Source organism: Pithys albifrons, chromosome 4 (assembly GCF_047495875.1).
Source record: "Pithys albifrons albifrons isolate INPA30051 chromosome 4, PitAlb_v1, whole genome shotgun sequence".
Lineage (NCBI taxonomy): Eukaryota > Metazoa > Chordata > Aves > Passeriformes > Thamnophilidae > Pithys > Pithys albifrons.
Window position 1 is genome coordinate 86,278,826 of NC_092461.1, and position 18,803 is coordinate 86,297,628.

Consider the following 18,803-nt stretch of genomic DNA (forward strand, 5'->3'; position numbering starts at 1 on the left):
TACTCTGTTTTTTAAGTGAAAGCTTCAACTTTTAATGACGCTTGTTTGTTGTTTTTAAATATCCATTTTCTCCTCTAATGCTTTTTGTAGATGTTTATTTAAAATTTTCTTATATAGGGGTAGAGCTCAACATCTTGAGGCATGGGTCTAAAATACATGTCTCCATCCCAGCAAAAAAAGTAAGTCTCAAGTACCGTTATTTCCAAAATAAAAAGCTCTTGTTTTCACCTAAGAACTAACTAATGTTAAAAATAGAGATGAGGAAATATTTTTGTTCTGAAAAACTGAGTTCAACACCGGAATGCTGTAACCTTTATAAGTTATCTAAAATTTCCCATGCATTGCCTATTTTGAATTTAAAAATATATAATTATGATCAGTTTTTATTTTAAACAGTTGGGTGTAGAAGACACATAAGTTAAAATTAACCGTAACAGACATAAAATTCTTAGCCCTTTTAGATCTTTTCTGTAGATATTGACACATACACAACCTGGAATATATATAGAAGATACTAATGTGTAAGAGCCTAGTAACTCATTTGTAGGGTCCAGTATCACTATTTTTTTAATGGGGTTTTTTATTGTTGGGGTTTGTGGGGATTTTTTGCCTTTTTTGTGTGTGTGATTTTTTGTTTGTTTGTTTTTAGGAAAGAAACAAATACATTTCAATTAATTTGCAATTTTTTTTTATTTGTCTGACAGCTGGTGGTTTCTCTGCTTATTTAGGAATAATTAGACAGCAGGCTTGGGCAGACAAACCAACACATTTGCTGGAACACCAATCAGTGGCATTGCTCTAATGGTATTTGCCTCAGCTTTCAGAGACTTTCCAGTACAAGGGGATTAGTAATTGATTTTAGTGAAATACAGAGCTCTGTTTTCAGCAGTATAAATACAGCATAAGACACAGAATGAGGTGTCAGAGCGGGTAGGGAGCTGGATGGGCTGATTTTCATGGAGACAGGCAATAGCACAAGACAAAGCTAGTGTTCCCCCATGATGGAAGTATTTTCATGTATTTGTTTTAGATGTATTACAGGCTTCACTCCACTTCTAATTGCTCATCCAACTCAAACTCTGCTCCTGCAACAGATTTTTACCTCTGGTTCATTACTTGGTCATAAAGGACAGACAGGTCAGCTCAACCACTAATGGCAATGTATGAAAGGAGGTCAAAACTTAAGTCAGAACTGGCATGAACACAACAGATGTCTTTCAATATAAAGCAGTAAACACTTCCAGCTCCAGTATAAGCATGGCATACAAACATAACCTCAGAATGATGCAGCAAATACTTCCAACTCTTTTACAAACCCAACCATACAGACACAGGTAGAAATGCCAACATGTTTCTCTGAAGGCCCTTCTCTCCATTCACGAGAAGTTCCTGAGTCAGTAGGCTTTCTTTTATTTCGATAAACATTCTTGGCTTGCTTCTTGCCTTTTGGTAGAAGGTCCTTGATGTGGCATTTAGCACCTTAACATATAGTGGCCACAATTAGACTTTTAACACACTTACTTAATAATATTTTATCATTTCTATCATAGTTTCAGATACACAAATCCACTTATATTTAATAAGTTTTACTAAGTAAAATACCCATTAACATGTTCTATAAAAGCTATATAGGTGCTACCATCTTCAAAACTGAAAGATACCAGAAACTGCCTTAGCTTCAATATACAGTTTTTATTCAGTAAACCACAGTACACATAGAGAAAGTGTCTTGGCAAAACATTGTATAGTTATTCTTGATTCAGCTTGAATTTATATTATCAAAGACATTACAGAATTCAAAATAAGATAGCTGTTTTGGTTGTTTGTTTAGGTGTTGTGGGTTTTTTTAGCAGAATGTGGTATAAAATGTTATTATGTTCACCAAACTCAATTTTAAGTAAGTTAATGAATGAACTAAGTTAAGACGAGTGTAAAGTGTTAAGTTACATCTCACTATGCTTTGTTTTGTCCTGAAAAGTGGCAGAGACAACTTGTTTCCACAACTCTTAATGAAAATCTTTCACATATTGAAAAAAATAGCATTGGACTGAATATGGAGCCTTTATACCAAGATGATCAGTAATACAGAAATGATTGGCTACACACTGTTCCCCATTATACATAGGCAACTTCTCCTAATGCATCAGAGTAAAAATGTCATGATTTTTCATTAATTTTTCATGTATTGAATTATTTTCAGTAGAAAATCCATAGTAAGATTTTACTTTCAGTTTCCAGTTGTTTAAATACATTTCTAGTTGCACAGACTTTCTGTATTTCAGCTGACACTCAGAAATAAAATCCATGTCACATCTTCCTTCTTGGCACTTCACTGTCGGAACTTCATTAATGCAGAAAAAAAATAGTGGAATGACAACTAAATTGCATCATGAAAATAAGCAGGGAGACATCTACACACCCAGATATCACATACTTCAAGCAGCCCTTTCCAGTTTTTCTAGTCAGCTTTTAAATATGACAATATTTTAAGGATGTACTAAAATGCTTTGGGCGAGTTTGCTACCTACAAGCATGGGTTTTCTGTATGCTGAACTTACAGTAGCCATAGCCTTGATTTACTGCATTTTAAACTAAACCAGCTGTCTTCAGTAATATCTTGGTCTAATCCTCTGCTCAATTATGTTTTAAAGCTTTTTTTTTAACATTGAGTTTCTCAGTTTCTGTTCTAAGAAACTGAATATTCACAAGATCTATTGCAAATAATTTTGCTATATTTAGAAATCAGTAAGCATATCAAGTCTATTCTTTGCTGCTTTCAAACATCAGACATTAGAGAGTGCCATCCTAACATCACATACAATAATCTGAAATGAGTTCTTGTTCATAAGCACACATTCAGCTGAGCAATAATTACAGTAAAATGTGCTGTCATCTTTCCAAAGAATAGTAATTAGGGATATGAGTCTGGATGTCTTGTATACTTATGGAAACATTTTTTCTTTCCAGCTAATGATCATCCAAATAGTAAATCATTAAAATGAAAACGGCAAAGATAGTGGGTAGTGATTGTCATCAACCTTGTGCACAGCTCCAAACTCTGTCATCTTCCTTTGGAACAGAAAGCATGATGATGCCAAAGTTCAAATTCTTCGTGCTTCTTTGGAGAAGAAAACAAGTACAGGTAACTCATTGTGTTATTTTTTTAATTGGTAACAGTTCAAGACAAATCTTCCATGTGTACCTCCCCTTTCCTGACTTGGGAAAACAGCTTTATATTAGACAGACTGTCTTTATTATGTGGAGCAAAAGGAGTCAAAATCATCTCATACAAAAAGTAGAAGTATATCTTTTACTACTATAATAATTTAAAGCAAAACCTAAAAGCACAGGCATGTACTCTCTGAAGCTAACGTAAAATGAACACCAGCTTCCATTTTGCTATTCAGACCAATTTTTACTACTCACATACTAGTGCAAAATGACTGTAAGGAGGAACGAAAAAGACCTGGGATGAATCACTGCTCCATTTCACTGGAAACAGGAATCATTCCTGTTATATACACAGGTAAAAAGCATGTAATGAAAAAGAATCTAGAGCTGGGTTTGGTTTAGTGTCTCAGCATCAAATAAATATTTAACAAAGTAATTATTATTACCAACTCTTGGTATTATTTTATTATTTTTCATTAAAATTAGGAAGGGTAACTGGTACCTTCTTCAGAGTTTTTTGAGTGCTACACACCTGCCTGTTATATGACCAATGCACCAGGAACCATAATATTTTCTTGGGGCTTAGACAAACAGGAAAAGCTACTTCAAACCCAACAGTGTAGGTGTGACTTTCTTATCTCCCAAATCATATGTGATCTAATCCTAAAGCCCCTATGGCAAAGTTTTCTCCTCTTCAGCATTTAGATAAAAAATCATATTTAATTAAATAATCACCTCTTTTTTTTTCCTTCTCTAATCTCAAGTATGGCAGACTTCTGTGAATTTCCCTCTCAATGAGTGAACACATCCCAACAGAAAACATTTTTCTCATCTACTGCTAATTTTCAACTTGTTCAGAAAAATAATTTTTAGAACTTAGGACACATTAGCACAGAAAGAAAACTTGATAAAAATAGTGAAGAAGAAGAGAGCAAAGTAGGACAGAGAGATTATTGTTTAATTAAAAAATGTTTCCCTCTTTTCCCAATACTCTGACCAATCTTTTTTTTCTTTTCTTTTTTTTTTACAAGTAAATGTCATCAAATCTATTAAAAATTATTCCCCTTCCAAGTATTTATTTTTCTTCCTCCAAGCAGTAATACATTCCAGGTTTTGCATTTCTTAACCAATATGCTACATACAAACCACAGGCATGTTAAGACACAAAGCAACACATTACATTTCATCAACCTCACTGTGATGAAATAGGTTCATACATATTTCTGAAGCATGTTATTGCCCACATTGAAGAAATTCCCAAAGTGTGATGGCTTCTATTCATGTTCAGGTTATCAAAACTTTTAAAACTGATAACCCTCCACAGCATATAATATAAACAAACCCCTATAAAATATGATAAAAGATATAACACAAGATTAGAACAATCAAGTTTTAGGACATTATGCAACATTTACAAACACCTTAGTTACAATCTGCATTAAGCTCTCCAAGCAAGTTAATAACACACATCTCATGGTTTAATCCCAACACAATAACCATAGATAGATATTTTTTCAGATGTTCGACATACAAAACTGTAATTATGGGGATATTACCATTTAGGTGTGTGTAAGTAATGGCAAACACATTATAAAGGCCTCATGAGCAGAAAGAACAGGCCTAGCAGCACCCCAAACAGCATGTCTATCTAACATTTGCCATTTACTATGATCAACAAATCACTCTTGCAGAACAGGTTACACATTTGTACTGAAATTCCACTGCTTTCATTATGACATCAAAGAGCTTCCAATCTAGGAAAACATCAGGGCTGATCTGGATCCCAGACCTGGTTTGCCATCATGACAGTACTTTTCTTTAATAATTTTTTAAATGGACAAATATGTATATGAATAAATTGCATATGATATTAGGATATATATACACTTTGCCTGTTTTTTTTCTAATATTGAATGTATGCTGTTGCCAGTGTTTTCCCTTTTGTGTTAAAAATTTCAATAGATTTTCCACATTGAAAAACAGAGGTTTATTAGATCTTTTAAGTAAATAAATCCAATACATGCTTTAAAGTCTGCCTATCAAAATATATTCTTCCCATAACTTTGCCCATACACATTCAATTAGTATTCATGATTTGGGAGAAACTATGACAAAGTTATGAACTTTACTTATTTGTTTATAAGTCATTTATACTTTATTTATATATTCAGTAATTTATAATCTGCTGAAAATTAAATAATTATTTATAGAAACAAATTTAACTTGCTTATGTATCAATTCTGGTATGATATGAAAAATCTATATTTAAATCTGTATCCTGCTACTGTACTGACCTTTCAAAAGTATCTGTTCTGTCAATCCATCAGTATGATATAAAACTTACAAAAATTTGGCTTTATATATATATATATATTAAACCCTTAACTTGGCAGACAGTCTTTCAAGTTCATTTCAAAAAATATATACAGAAATTCTTGGAAAAATAAAGAAGGCAAAAATGACAGAACATAACAGAAAAATACCATTGTTCCTTATTAGACATACTTTTAACTTGAATGATTTCTCCTTAAGAAAAGAGAAGTTTAAATAGATTAAGTGGTTAATTAAAAAAAAATCTCAGCATGCAGAAAATAATATATTTGTGAATGGGTTACAACAGTAAAAACAAATGCATAGAGTTAAAGTAGCCAGATGCTTCAGAAAGAAAAAAAAAAGGTGTTTGGTTAGGAAATACCATCATCCTTGACATTTTGGAACCCCATTTGGAATGCACAGCAGAGCAATTTTCAAGCAAATTCAACCTTTTAGGTGCATTATCTATCTATAGAAAGGTATTATCTTGGATTGCTCAAAAGACAGTTCAGAGGATAATCAAAGCATTTCAGAAAACTTGTTCATAAAAATCACACAAACAATTTGCAGGTGATAATTTAGCCCTTCAACTAATATTACAACTGTAACTTAAGCCTAACTTATGCACAGAATCCGTGGAACTATTTTAGACCCAAATCAAATCTGTGGTTCATTGTACCAATGTAGTCTCTCTCTTGAGTAATAGGGCTTTTCAAGTGACAGTCATCTTGCTCTCAAATATATATGTTAGAATTTTAAAATATGTTAACCACTTATTTTCAAACATAAAGCATTAAAAGCCACTTCTGGGTTTTATTGGTCAATTGTAACTAATGTGTCACAAAACACATTCTGAATGGTGGGGATCATAAATGAAATATGTTAGAACATTTGCAAAGAGAAAATATTAAAGGAAAAGGTTTGAAAACATTTTAAAAAATTTTTTTCTGTGTTTTCCCCTCCATTGAATTATTTCTAAATATACAATTATATTTCAGCAGCCTTGCACTAGGAGCACTGGATTAGGCTCTTAATGATTAAGATCCCACATTAACACACAGATTCAGAGACTTGGTATTTACTAGTATTACTATGTTGACAGAGAGGAACTGCTGGAAGATTAAGACTTGAAATCCCAATTAAATTCCATGGTCTGTTGTCACAAGCAATTGTCCAGAGTTGTCTTAATTTTTGTTGAAAAATGTGAAGTGTTAACTACAGAGATGTTCTTTTCATTTTCTGTGGAACAGACCACACATCTATTTTTCAGGGGAAAAAAAATCTGTATTTTCTGTATTAACCTACACAGAAATTGAATCACATGCTATTAAAAAATTAAATTATACATGTGACTGACAGTTATAATCTTTTTCTCTTTTCGTCAGTGTGATTTTTTTCTTGAGTCTCAGAAGACTTAATGAATAATTAAACAGTTCTTTAATATTGCCCTTGTGTGCATATATTAAACTCAATAGACACAGATATTAATTTAAATCATTATCATTGTTAAATGTTTGATCTAGTAACACCTGTAATCTATGTGTGAAATTTTATTTTATTAATGATGAATTTATCTTGAAGTTTTATATTTTCTCTCTCCTTGGGATTTTCCCTTTTAGAAATAGTCTAATTGTTTCTGTGCTTACACTGTCCACATAAAAAAATATTTCAAAGCAAGTGTGTACATAAATGGAGTTTATAAAATTATAAATTTAAATTATTTACCATTATACAGCAAGTTACTCTAAAACAGCATTAAGGTGCTGAACAACCTGCTTGTCAGTGAAATACAAAAGCAATGAAAGCAAAGTAAGTTAGTTTAGAATTCTAACAGTTGTGTTTTAGAGAGTTGAAAGGGAGGTTATTTTGCTTTAAACAGTCTGTAGATTAACTTCTGTGTAAGTTTTGCATTACCTTAGCCATTCCTCTTCAGAGACCATGGCTCAAATATTTCAATGAACCACAATTTACCAGACCTCAACTACTGGGTTGCAGGACTAAGTTAATAATTTTTTTTCTGAGACCTGAGCTGTGGCATAGACTAAACAGCACCGTATAAAATGGAACATTTCAGCTCATTGCAAACACTAGATACAGATATTAGAAATTACACTAGCTAATAGTCTTAAACCAAAAGCTTTAATGAATGTGATGTTTGGGAGTTGCATATTACAAGAGTCTGCCGAATCATCATTTTTCCTGTTCCAATTCTGCAGGTTGTACAGAAATTTAGAGCTTGCACAGCCAGAAGTTTGTTAACATAATACTGCTGGCAAACAAGTAATTCACAAAAAAAAAAAAAAGGAAAGAAAAAAAGGTAATAAAGGACAGTGGTAAAAAGGTTTGAAAAATCCATAGAAATCTTAGAGTTCTACTCAAGCATAAACTATTTGGACTAATTGGGAATTATTCTTATGAATATTACAGAAGCACTGGTCAAATCTAAAACAAGCAATATGAGATATTTTAATTTCATTATGAGGACCACCCACGTGGCTTATCAGTTGCACAGGACAGTAATTTTTTTCTACTGTAATTTGTTTATATTTATGCTAACAAAGATGGGGAAGGAGAAGGAGGTCTCCATCAGTACTCTTTGGCTAGATGAGAATCAGAGTGCCATTATGGATAGCAGTCTGAAAAAACAAAGAACATTCACTGTCCTCAGTTAAAAGTTTTTCCAAGAGAACAAACATATGAACCTCTCTTCGACAGTAACCACTGTTTTCCACAAACATTGTTCCATTGCATTAAAATTACTCACTGCTAGATCACATTACCTGCTTTCTCTAGATTTCACTCAAAACTATAAAAAGAGGAGACAAGGAGGAAAGGACTGAAAAAAAAATCACAGCTTTTTTAATCTGAAAATATATGCTCTGCATCCATATTCTAATTAACTAGACATCAATTGCTAATCCAAAGATTAACAGTATGAGCAATAAGGGTAGCAGATAAGTTTGTAGCTACGATAATCATGGAAATTAATAATTAGCTAGGGAGAAAGAAGTAGTTTGTAAGACTATGTTTATCATCTGAGGTCAAGACAAAATTAGTCAGCAAATGCTTATCTGTATGTTCATCACTGAAAGGAAGCCTTAAATCCTTCATTAACTGTAGCAAACATTCAAAAGAAGCAAATCCAAAATTTTCCAGTTTTCTAAATACAGAAGTGAAATGAGGCAACTCCCAAGTACAAGGCTCAAAGACAAGAGGTTTTCTATACTGCATAAAAATCTATTGAATCTCAAATCTGTAATTTACCTGGAAGTTTTCATCTTATTTTAATAATAAAATAGCCTATTAATTTCAACTCAGCCAGTCAAAATTAATGAGCAAAACCATGTTAGATATCAAAATACTGAGCACGTTGGCACAGTAGGGAAACAACATCATTATGAAACAATCTGAGAGGTCAAATAGTAGCCTGAATGAAGATTTCAAACTACAGACTGTTTTATAATTGTCTGATTTTTCTGTATATTTATCACTACTAATATATAGGGAAGGAAAGAAAGGAGAATAAAAAAACCCAACAAAACAACTTGGAATAGAGTAGGGGAAACTGAAATGGTAAAAGAATTGCAGGGCAAAATACAAAAACAGACAATGAAAATTAAGAGGAATGGGAAACAGTAGGTAAACAAACCAGAACAAGTTGTTAGATAGAACAAGCAAGTGACCAGCTGCTTGAAGAAAGTGGTCTTTTCCATCACGAGGAGTGGTCAGTGCTGTTGCTACTTGTCAGGAGACATCTCTGGCCACTGAAGGTTATAGGTGCCCTCTGCTTTTCTGTCAAGTTACTAGGAACATAATATATATAGATTTGGTACTGCCTCCTCTGTTTATCCAAGGTTATAACCTTGTTCTCATGTAACTTGGGAAAAGTGCTTCCGAAATAAAGCATTTCGGACACTTGAAATTTTCATTTGAGCTTCTCTTGCAACAGTTCTTAAATCTATCCACCTCATAAAGGTCTTAGAGTCTCATACAGAAAATTATACTAAAAAATTTGCAATTGCTAGGTGCCAGATGGATTAGTCTAAAATTTCTTTAGTTATTTTCTCTACACATGAAACAAATTTTTCTCCTAAAATGCAAGTCTGAAAATCCTGTCCCTTTCTATAATGTAGCTCCTGTTTCTCTTAGTTATTTGCATTAGTAGCCATGCACAAATGAAAAGGATTCTTGAGTCTGGACTCAGACTTCAGGCATTATGTGGTTTTAAATGCACATGCAGAACTGTAAAACAGAATTTATCTACAAATGTATAACCTAGTGAGTCATCCTATCACTATGACAGTGATTCCCCACAGTTATACTGAGACGAACATCCTTCCCACTCTCACCTAGTTATATCCCATGCAAGATGCATTTTGCCCAACATGACAAGGCTTCAGATCTTTCTTCTTCCCTTTTAACTCTCTCCTAGAAAGGAGATGTAAAGAGAATTATAAACAATATTACTGCACTACTGAAAGAGGGATCTTGGAATAGCAACCCACTGTTTCTTCACTCTTGATTAAGGACTCGGTCAAATCACCTTTGTTTTCTGGAGGAAGGAAGCAAAGGGCAAAATAAATAAGTCAGCATAGCCAGCTTGTCATGAAATATCATTAAAAAGTTTTCCACTCTGCTGCTGCCTCCAAACCCTTGTTGCATACTCTGGCACAATGTTTTGTCAAAAGGTATTGTATTCACCTAGATCAGTTCATTACTCCACTCACAGAACTGTTTTTTCAACAGCCTGCCTGGCCATAATTTGAAGGACAGCCTAGAAAGGCATGAGGAAAGAAACACCTTAAGCCAGCACTGTCATTAAAGTTGCAGTATAATGAAGTTACGGCCTGAGTAACTTGCCTAAAACTGCACGCCATGTCAATGGAAGATGGCCAGAAACTGAACTTAATGCTCCATGGCATGTCTACACTCTAATTTAAACATGACAGGGCAAGTCCACTGCCCAAGGACCAAAAGGCACAGACCAGCCTACATCTATGACCATGAATTTGCTGTCCTCAAAATGGAGAGGCCTTGTCCCAGCTTCAAACAAGCATGCATGGGCCTGAGCAAAGGAAACACCCCACAGGCTTTTTGTCTGCTCACCTTTGTACCTTATGTATTCTTCCTCACCTTTTGATATGTCATCACAGCTATGTTATGATGACTTGAAGTGTTTAGAGCGTCCTTTCCCCTGTGCCTTCAGCACACATCCTGTGTGTCAAAGCTGGGGCTCCTGAAGCCTCTGCAACCACCACTTTTCCAGCTCACATTCCCTGTGGCCAGCTTCTTTCTGAAAACCACTGTGGGGCTGACCCACATGTGTGTGACACAGGCCACTGCTCACCAGAGCCACCGCTCCGTGCAGTGGAGCTCCTGCTTCTGGGAAAACACATGGCAAAACCAACTGGTGTTGGATCTCAGCAGAGGTAGTTCACACCAAGGTTAACACTGAGGCATTTTTAGTTCTCAAAGGAAAAAGTGAAAAGAACTGACAGTGCAATGGAAACTTCCCTTTTTCTTACCAACAAGGTGTATTATACCCTGACACAACATGAGGCTTATTAACACTCTTTTAAGATGACTGGCATGATAGAGTAGCATATTATTTGAATATGAATATTACAAGTTTCATTATTTTATTATGCACCCACTTTACAACTCTTACCTAGTCTCCACTACAGCTTAACATGAGGAAGTCTTACTTTAAGATCATCATACTTTTAGCCCTCACTGCATCCTTCATTCCCCTATGAGCCTCGCTGCACGTTTCCAGCCAAGATCACACCTTTTATATGCAACAGTTAACGATGTCAGTATGAAAAATTCCTACCACCTCATAACCACTATTTACGAAACTAAAAGAAGGCTTGCAACTTTTGTCAAAGTTGTTTAAGTCATAGATAACCATTCTCCATTAGCTAACACATAATGCCTGAGTTGGATTAATTTGCCATACATGGCCAGAACCTTAGCAAAGCTAAGTGAGAGACTCAGTGTCTTATTTTTAGTATATCTTAGCAATTAGATTTATGACATCTGAAGCTGATGCAGCTACAGTACACTGAAAGAACCCCATGCTTCTGAATCATGCTTGAATTCTAGCTGCTCTCTGGAAACTAAAACCATACACTGACAGCTCTCCTCCCTAGGAAAGATCACTTAAATTATACACACATGATGCAACATGTAAAAATACAAATATACTATGTTCCAGATTCATAATTGCATTGAAATCCTGTTCTAGAAATCAAGTATTACTATCTCTTCTTGAAATCCTTCTACTTTAAATCATGACAATGTGATACAAGAAGCTCCCAGCTGCTTAAAGATCCATTCCAAAGAGTACTTCTCATATACTGGTACGTCTCTCTGTAAGAGGCACTCAAAGGGAGAACAATACTATTTATCTTTTAGAAAATACTTCCTCTTCTTCAACCTATTCCAAAATACTTTTGATACTTCTTACCTCACAGTAGTACTAGATAAATCTCAAAAATTTTACATTACAATATACTGCATCATCTCTTGGAACCTGTGGCATTTTGGGATGGGATTGAAGCATTTAGGGATTTAATAAATGACCATAAAGACTAAAAATATGCATTCCTTCTGCATTTCTCTTCAAAAAAATGTCAGTTCTAACTCAAAATGACTAAATGATAAAAGAAAAAAAGAATTACTTTGGGACTAAAAACTTTGGTACTGACATCCCAAAATATTTTTTCTTTTAGTATTGAGGCATTTAAAGCTTTAACACTCTGTGAATGGTACCCTGCCTGCTTTGGATTAAGAGTCAGATTTTTCTACTCGGGTAAAAAGAATGAAATTGCAGCAACTGTTGAAATATCTGTGTTTTTTAAATTTAAAAAAAAAAAACCAAAGCACTTTTTAAGATTAAAATACAAGTCTGACATTATTTATTGGATTAAGAAAGCATTAAGATTAGAAGTTGCCATCTAAGCAAATACTTAAGCACACTGCAAGTTGTCATTCCTTTAGAGTAGTAGTATGGGAACCTAAGATGGAAGAGAGCTGGGTTTTGGTTTTGAACAAATGATAACCATTAAAGTATGGGAGTGATTAGGAGCGTATGTTTCTCCTGAGAAACTGCATAAACATTCATACATAACCTTGATTTGGTAGTAATGCTACTCACCAAGCAAACTTATCCAGCCAAAAGCTGTCTATAAAGTAAGTGGAGATTTCTTTTGGAAGGACAAACTCCCAGTGGTACATGTGTATGTTAAGTGTAACTCATCCATTCAAAGCATAAGACACTGAAAGGTGGACACACGGTCCTGCTTCATTCCTTTCTCCCATTCACATTATTCCTGTCTACGCATTTTATCTCCTTCATGTGTCTGGCTTAGAGCTTACTAAAGCTTCTCTTAGCTCAAGACAACCTAAAACTACCCACTCATTTGGTCAGGACAGTCATCAACACAGATGAAGACTACACCAATCCTTCAGCTGAGCTACAGAGCAAAACTATTGCTCTCATTAATCAGCTTGGAGCTTTCCTTGCTACTCTTCAAAGTACCTTGGATATATTTCAGGATTTATTGGTAAAAGCCACAGTTTTCCATTCAGAAATGCTTTATATAAAATACCTGTAGTTTATTTACTCTTGCTAAACAACTGCAAACATTTCTACACTCCTTAGTGTGTAAGCAAAAGTTTGCTAGCAACAGAAGAGTTCACATCAGCTGCTAAACTGTGCTTTATGTCAGTAAACTGTGTACAAGACATGGTAATCCTTTAAAATGGTTAATATTTCAAAAATCAAAGAGAATTGTTATGGGAATGTGTACGCTGCATAGGCATTTTACAAAACCCTCCCAAAGAGTCCAACAAAGCATTCAGTACAATATTGTCAGAATTGTCTTTGTCAGTTACAGCAATATAAGGTGCAATAGTTTCATACGATTTGATCGGTTAGCAATGTGCTCAGTGATGAGAACACAACAGTAGAAAGCTGCTTTGCTCCCTCAGAAGAACTGAGAGCCAATACCAGTCTGTCACAGGATAATACAATCTGAAACATCTGTAGCCTCATGAGATTTTAACAACTTAAGGAAAATTCATTCTGGTTTTGCACCCTTTTCCAGGGAGGCAGCTTTTGGCTGTCATCTGAACAACTCTCCAGCCTCCCACTCCTCCAAATAAAATCACTTCTCCAAACATACTGAAAAAAGATAGAGTGAATTAGTTCTGGACCAAAACAGAGCAAGCTAAAACTTTTACTTCATGAGAATTAAGCACTTTTGTGCCATCTTCAGCACATCAATTGTACGAGAGTGCAATCCTTCCACCTGTTAAGGAGGAAGCGCCACAGTGTGGACAAAAGCTGCTCGAACAGCCTAGGCAAATACTGAAGCAGCATGAGACTGTGCACGTCCGCGTGTCAACACTACTGGAGTGCTTCCAGAAGCGATGTAAGCTGTGACAGTCTGCCTCAGGTTCCCTTTGCTACAGAAACTCTTTTAATTCTGGTATATTAAAATTTCTTTTTCAGAAATGCATTTGTTCTATACTGCTAGAGCACTCACTAAATCAAAGGTAAGTAAATATTAACTCTTACCTCTAGAGATTATTACTGCAAAATACCAGCTGCATTTCTGTACCATGTTACTCTAGGCCTAAAGTACATTTACAACAAGGATTCCAGGAAGTACCCTCCTATACAGTGTGTAACATCTAAGCTTAGCACAGTGTAAATTAAGCAAAGGAAACAAGCTGTTTTAAATGTTTTTTATTACAGAAAAAGAAAAAGCTTACACTTGACTTAGAAAAGCAGCATTGCTTTATGAATCTAAACTTATTACAGTGAAGTTGCTTTAAGAAATCTTTAGAGACTGAAGAAAAAAAATAAAATGCCCCCACCTCAGACAGCATTCCAGATTACTTGTGTGACCACAGCAAATGCCTTAATTTCACATCACTTCTGACACCCAATACATGACTTGTACACTTTTTCTCTCCCCGTGACATGTTCAATATAGCTGGGAGAAGAATTTGGTAAAAATATCAGTACATTTCAAGTTTAGTTTTCAATAGTTCAGTAGGCAACTGATGGATATTAGAGTTCAGAAGTGACCGAGACGCAGGCTTTCCTCCTAACTCTAGCCATTAAGTGCTACAGTTTTAACAGTGTGATCTCTTTCTTCCACAGTATTTATCATTATTCAGGTCCAAACCTCAGAATTCTCATCAAGTTAACCAGCTACTACTGATTATAAACACATACAAAAATAACCACAAAAAAAAAAGAAGGCTCATAGTTGAAACAGCTCTTAGCAGTGCAGCAAATTTCCGATTTCTTTTTTTTATTTTTACTACTCCATAGAAGGTGATCCAGTGATCACTAGGTGTTTTTATTAAGTCAAAAGCTGCACGTTTCCAGCCCAAGCTAAATCTGTCTTGAAATTTTAAGAAAAGAGCCAAATAAAAAGAAAACATATTATTGCCTTAATAGTCCTATATTTTGAGTATCAGCACTGAGTTATGCTGAAGTCCAAAGGCATTTACAGTTTTCTCACTAAGAGATTTTTTTTTAAAATTTGTTTAATAAACAACTCAGGAGCTCAATATCATGTTAAAAAAACCCTTTCTAAACACATTTTTAAGCATCTCATTCTTCATATATGTACTAAAACTACACCTCAAAAATTCTGCCAAAAAAAGCATCAACAAAACCCAAGAAAACTCAAGTCACTATGTACAGCTAGCTATAATGACAAAAATGAAAAAAAAAAGGCAATTCACAGAAGGAAAACAGAGAAAGTAAAAAAGGAGAAAAAATAGTATCAGCTACCTGCTACTCGGTATTCTATGAACTTATTTTTTATCTCTCCACCCAAAAAGGAGAAAGGTTGGATTCAAAACTAAACATGGAATTTTTCTGAAAAAAATTCCTCATCTCTTTTACCTTGTTTATACTGTTTGATAACAAAAATCTTTCAAGGCAGGGATCTACTCTGCACTGCAACATGAAACCAACAGTTGCCATGATACTTAAGCAGAAGAAACATATTTCTTCCCTACAGGGAAAAAGGATACAATGTTTTCCCTGGGTACAATTCTAATGCATCACCAGATTTACTCAAACACACAACCTATCTATTTAAGCTTACTCAGGATTTCTATTTAATTTTCCTTAATTTAATGCTATATCACAGTAACTTCTCATGTAGTCAAGCTGCCTTATAATGAGGACATTATAATATGTATTAAATAGTAATATAGCCTTAAAAAAAAAAGAGAAAAAAAAACCCCAATCCCACATGAATAGTTCGAAGAGGATCAATGTAAGTTTAGTTTCTGTGGTACACTCCATGACATCAATGCAAAGGCTGCTTTATAGCTTATCCTTGAGATTTTAACCCTAGACACAAATCAGTCCTTTTTTGCAGTCACAGAGTTTTATTAAAAGTGACTTTTATGATGAAACAGGTTAACGAAAATGCATTATACTGATCAATCTACACGAATGTTAGTATTATGCTCCAATAACTCCCTCCTTCAGAGTAGGCAACAGTCTCAAACAAAACCAACTACCTCAAAAATATACAACAATCTCAATCAAACACATTAAAACAAATTTACACCATTCAAAAGGTTGTTATTAGAGAGTTATCCAAAATAATCAGAGGTTTCTTTATATTTATGTCTTCCTTTAACAAGTTATGCTGTGGATTCAGGAAACTTAAAAGAGATTTTGCACTATATGTCTGTGCAAGCACTCACAGAAAACAAAAAGGCAATCATGTTCTAAAAGGTTTATAAAGTAGTTTTCCAATGTTCTTAGCTGCTAGAGCACTAATAAACACATAACTCCCACATCTTACACAAAGTAAACATCCTTGACTGCCAAGAATTATATTATTACATGGTAGAATGGTCCTCCAATTTGTAACAACTTACTTTCAATTTGAGAAATTAGAAAAGCTTGTTGGGTTCTTTCTCATAAGAACACATGACTTCTTGGAAAACTTGTAACTTGTCTTTAGCTATCAGGCTCTGAAAGACTTTACAGCTCTTTTCATCTTTCTTAGTTTTCAGCCTTAATTTTAACGAATGAGTGCTTAGCTGGGCTATACTAGTAGCAGTTCATCAGATAGAGTAAGGCCCAAGTAACATTATCTCACTGTTCGTTGTTTGTTTGAAATGAACAATTCAAAACTCTTCCAAAAATGGAGTAAAATTGTATCTGCAGATTTTTTTTAGTTTAAGTAGCTCTTTATTAATCTATTAAGGACAATTAAGAGAACATTTATTTTTTTCTGTCAATTTCTGAGAAAATTTGAATACATGCAGGTCAAAACTACCATAATGCAGACAAAACACTCCTCTTTCATGAAGATCATCAGTACATGACAACCTTCAATAAATAAATCTATTTGGATATTCTAGGGCATTCTCTTGCTAAATAAGTTAGTCCTTTTTCTTTTCCATTATGTCTTTCTGTTTAAGCTCTCCATCTGAAAGTTCTGTGTATTTTCCATTCTTTTCCTCCTCCTGCTCTTCCTCACTGCCTTCATCTGTGAGCTCCCGATCGCCACTTTCCTTTTTAGCTCCCTCGTGTTCAAATACCTCTCCATCTGTATCAGCTGTGCAGATTCCATAACACATAATGCTGATGACCCCCAGGGGCAACCCAAAGAGAAAGCATCCCAGCAGTGGTGAACTCTTGAACACAGACTGTTGAAACAGAAATTTGAAGTAGAAAACACTTTCAGTGAATATATAAAGTTACAAAAACATCTAAAATGGGAATCAGTGTTTTTTAGGGGGATGGGTAGGTTTTGGGGGGGTTTTCTGCTTGCTTGGCTTGGGGTTCTGTTTTTGTATTGTTGTTGCTTTGGGCATTTTTTTTTTATTTCATTTTGCGTTCTTCTGCAAAAATGACAATGAGTCCTCAACTTCAACAATTCCTACTATACGTTTACAAAAAAAAGACTTAGAAGTTCAAATATTACAACATTGCATTGGGATAGTTAATGTTAACATGTCAACTGCATACCCTATTCATTGTTCGAAGCTTCAGAAGCAATTGTTCTAACAGTGTTGAAAAAACTCTTTGAGGGAACCAGATTCATCTTTTATTTGTGTCTCAGTCTCAAAAATTAGTCTGCATAATAAGGGAACTGCAGAAATGTTCTGTAACTAGACAGCTTCCTGTTGAAGAGTGGCTTCATGGCACAGAAAGAAGTGTTTATGGTTTCAGAAACTTACGGCTAAAAGTTGCACATTTGCAGAAGTAGAAGCCACTCATACAGAGACATGTCTCAATTTAAATTCACAGCGCATGTTTATTTGCTTGTGCAGGACACTTGAAGAAATGGGTTTGTGTATATCTTCAGTTAACAAAACTTTGTTAAGTATCATTAGCTAATAAGAAAGATGATACAAATATTTGCTTTAAATCTACACAAAGAATAGTATTTAATCCCTTTATGATTTACATAATTAGACCAAAACTGTAAAATTTCTAAGAACTTGGAAGTGCTACCAGTTTCAGGAAAGCATGCCAAAAGGGTCAAGGAAAAGATTTTGAATTTTCCCTGTTCTATCCCTTAAAATACTTGTCAGACATATAGAAAAAGAGTGAAAAATTAAGAAAATAACCCATGTTGAATATTTATCACATATATTATTAAAAAATTTAATCAAGAAGTTCATTTGGCTTAAATCTAATTTACACATACCTACAATATAAATGATATAAAACAACTTGTACAAAAATATTTTTAACCCTCTGAAAATATTTGCATCCTGATTGACAACGGTAACATTTAATTCAATGAAAACAAAACTTACCACTATAGTAGACTTGGCATCATAGATTATTCTCTTGATTCGTTGCAGAAGTCCATCACCTCCCTGTGCCTGAAATTTCAAATGGAACCATGTCAAAACTGCTGACACTTTTCAGTTATGATTCCAAAAGTTCATTCTTCAGACCTTGCAATCTTAAGTCCCTTTAGAAGGAAATGAAAAGTAATTATTCTTACATCTCATGATGCCCAGACACTCCAACTTGTCAAGTTTAGATAACTATTATTCAATAGTCTCACGAAAAAGTCTCTCACAATTGCTTTAACAATCAGTGTCAACTTGAAAAGTCGGCTAGCACTCACTCTTACCATAAACACTAACAAAAACTAGCAACTGTCCTGATACAACAATGATAAAACTGCTGAGATCTTCTGAACTTTCCTGAAGCTGATGGATATCCATTTATGGATTTTGACAGCACGGTTAGAAAAAACTAAGAACTAAACAAAAAGGAGACATGAAGGTGCAATAAACAAAAT

General features: G+C 34.5%; 1 protein-coding gene across 2 annotated transcripts in view; it reads right to left on the bottom strand.

Annotated features, from left to right (window-relative positions):
- Positions 1–14,224: 14,224 nt before the first annotated feature.
- TMX3 (thioredoxin related transmembrane protein 3) overlaps positions 14,225–18,803 on the bottom strand; it is a 28,797-nt gene continuing 24,218 nt past the window's right edge. The window contains exons 15-16 of one of the 2 annotated variants that reach the window (XM_071554896.1): positions 18,307–18,375; positions 14,225–17,187 (exon numbers count right to left, since the gene is read on the bottom strand). In XM_071554896.1, coding sequence (XP_071410997.1) covers positions 16,921–17,187; positions 18,307–18,375 — 336 coding nt within the window. In that variant the 3' untranslated portion in view covers positions 14,225–16,920. The other variant, XM_071554898.1, reaches the window with a different exon arrangement.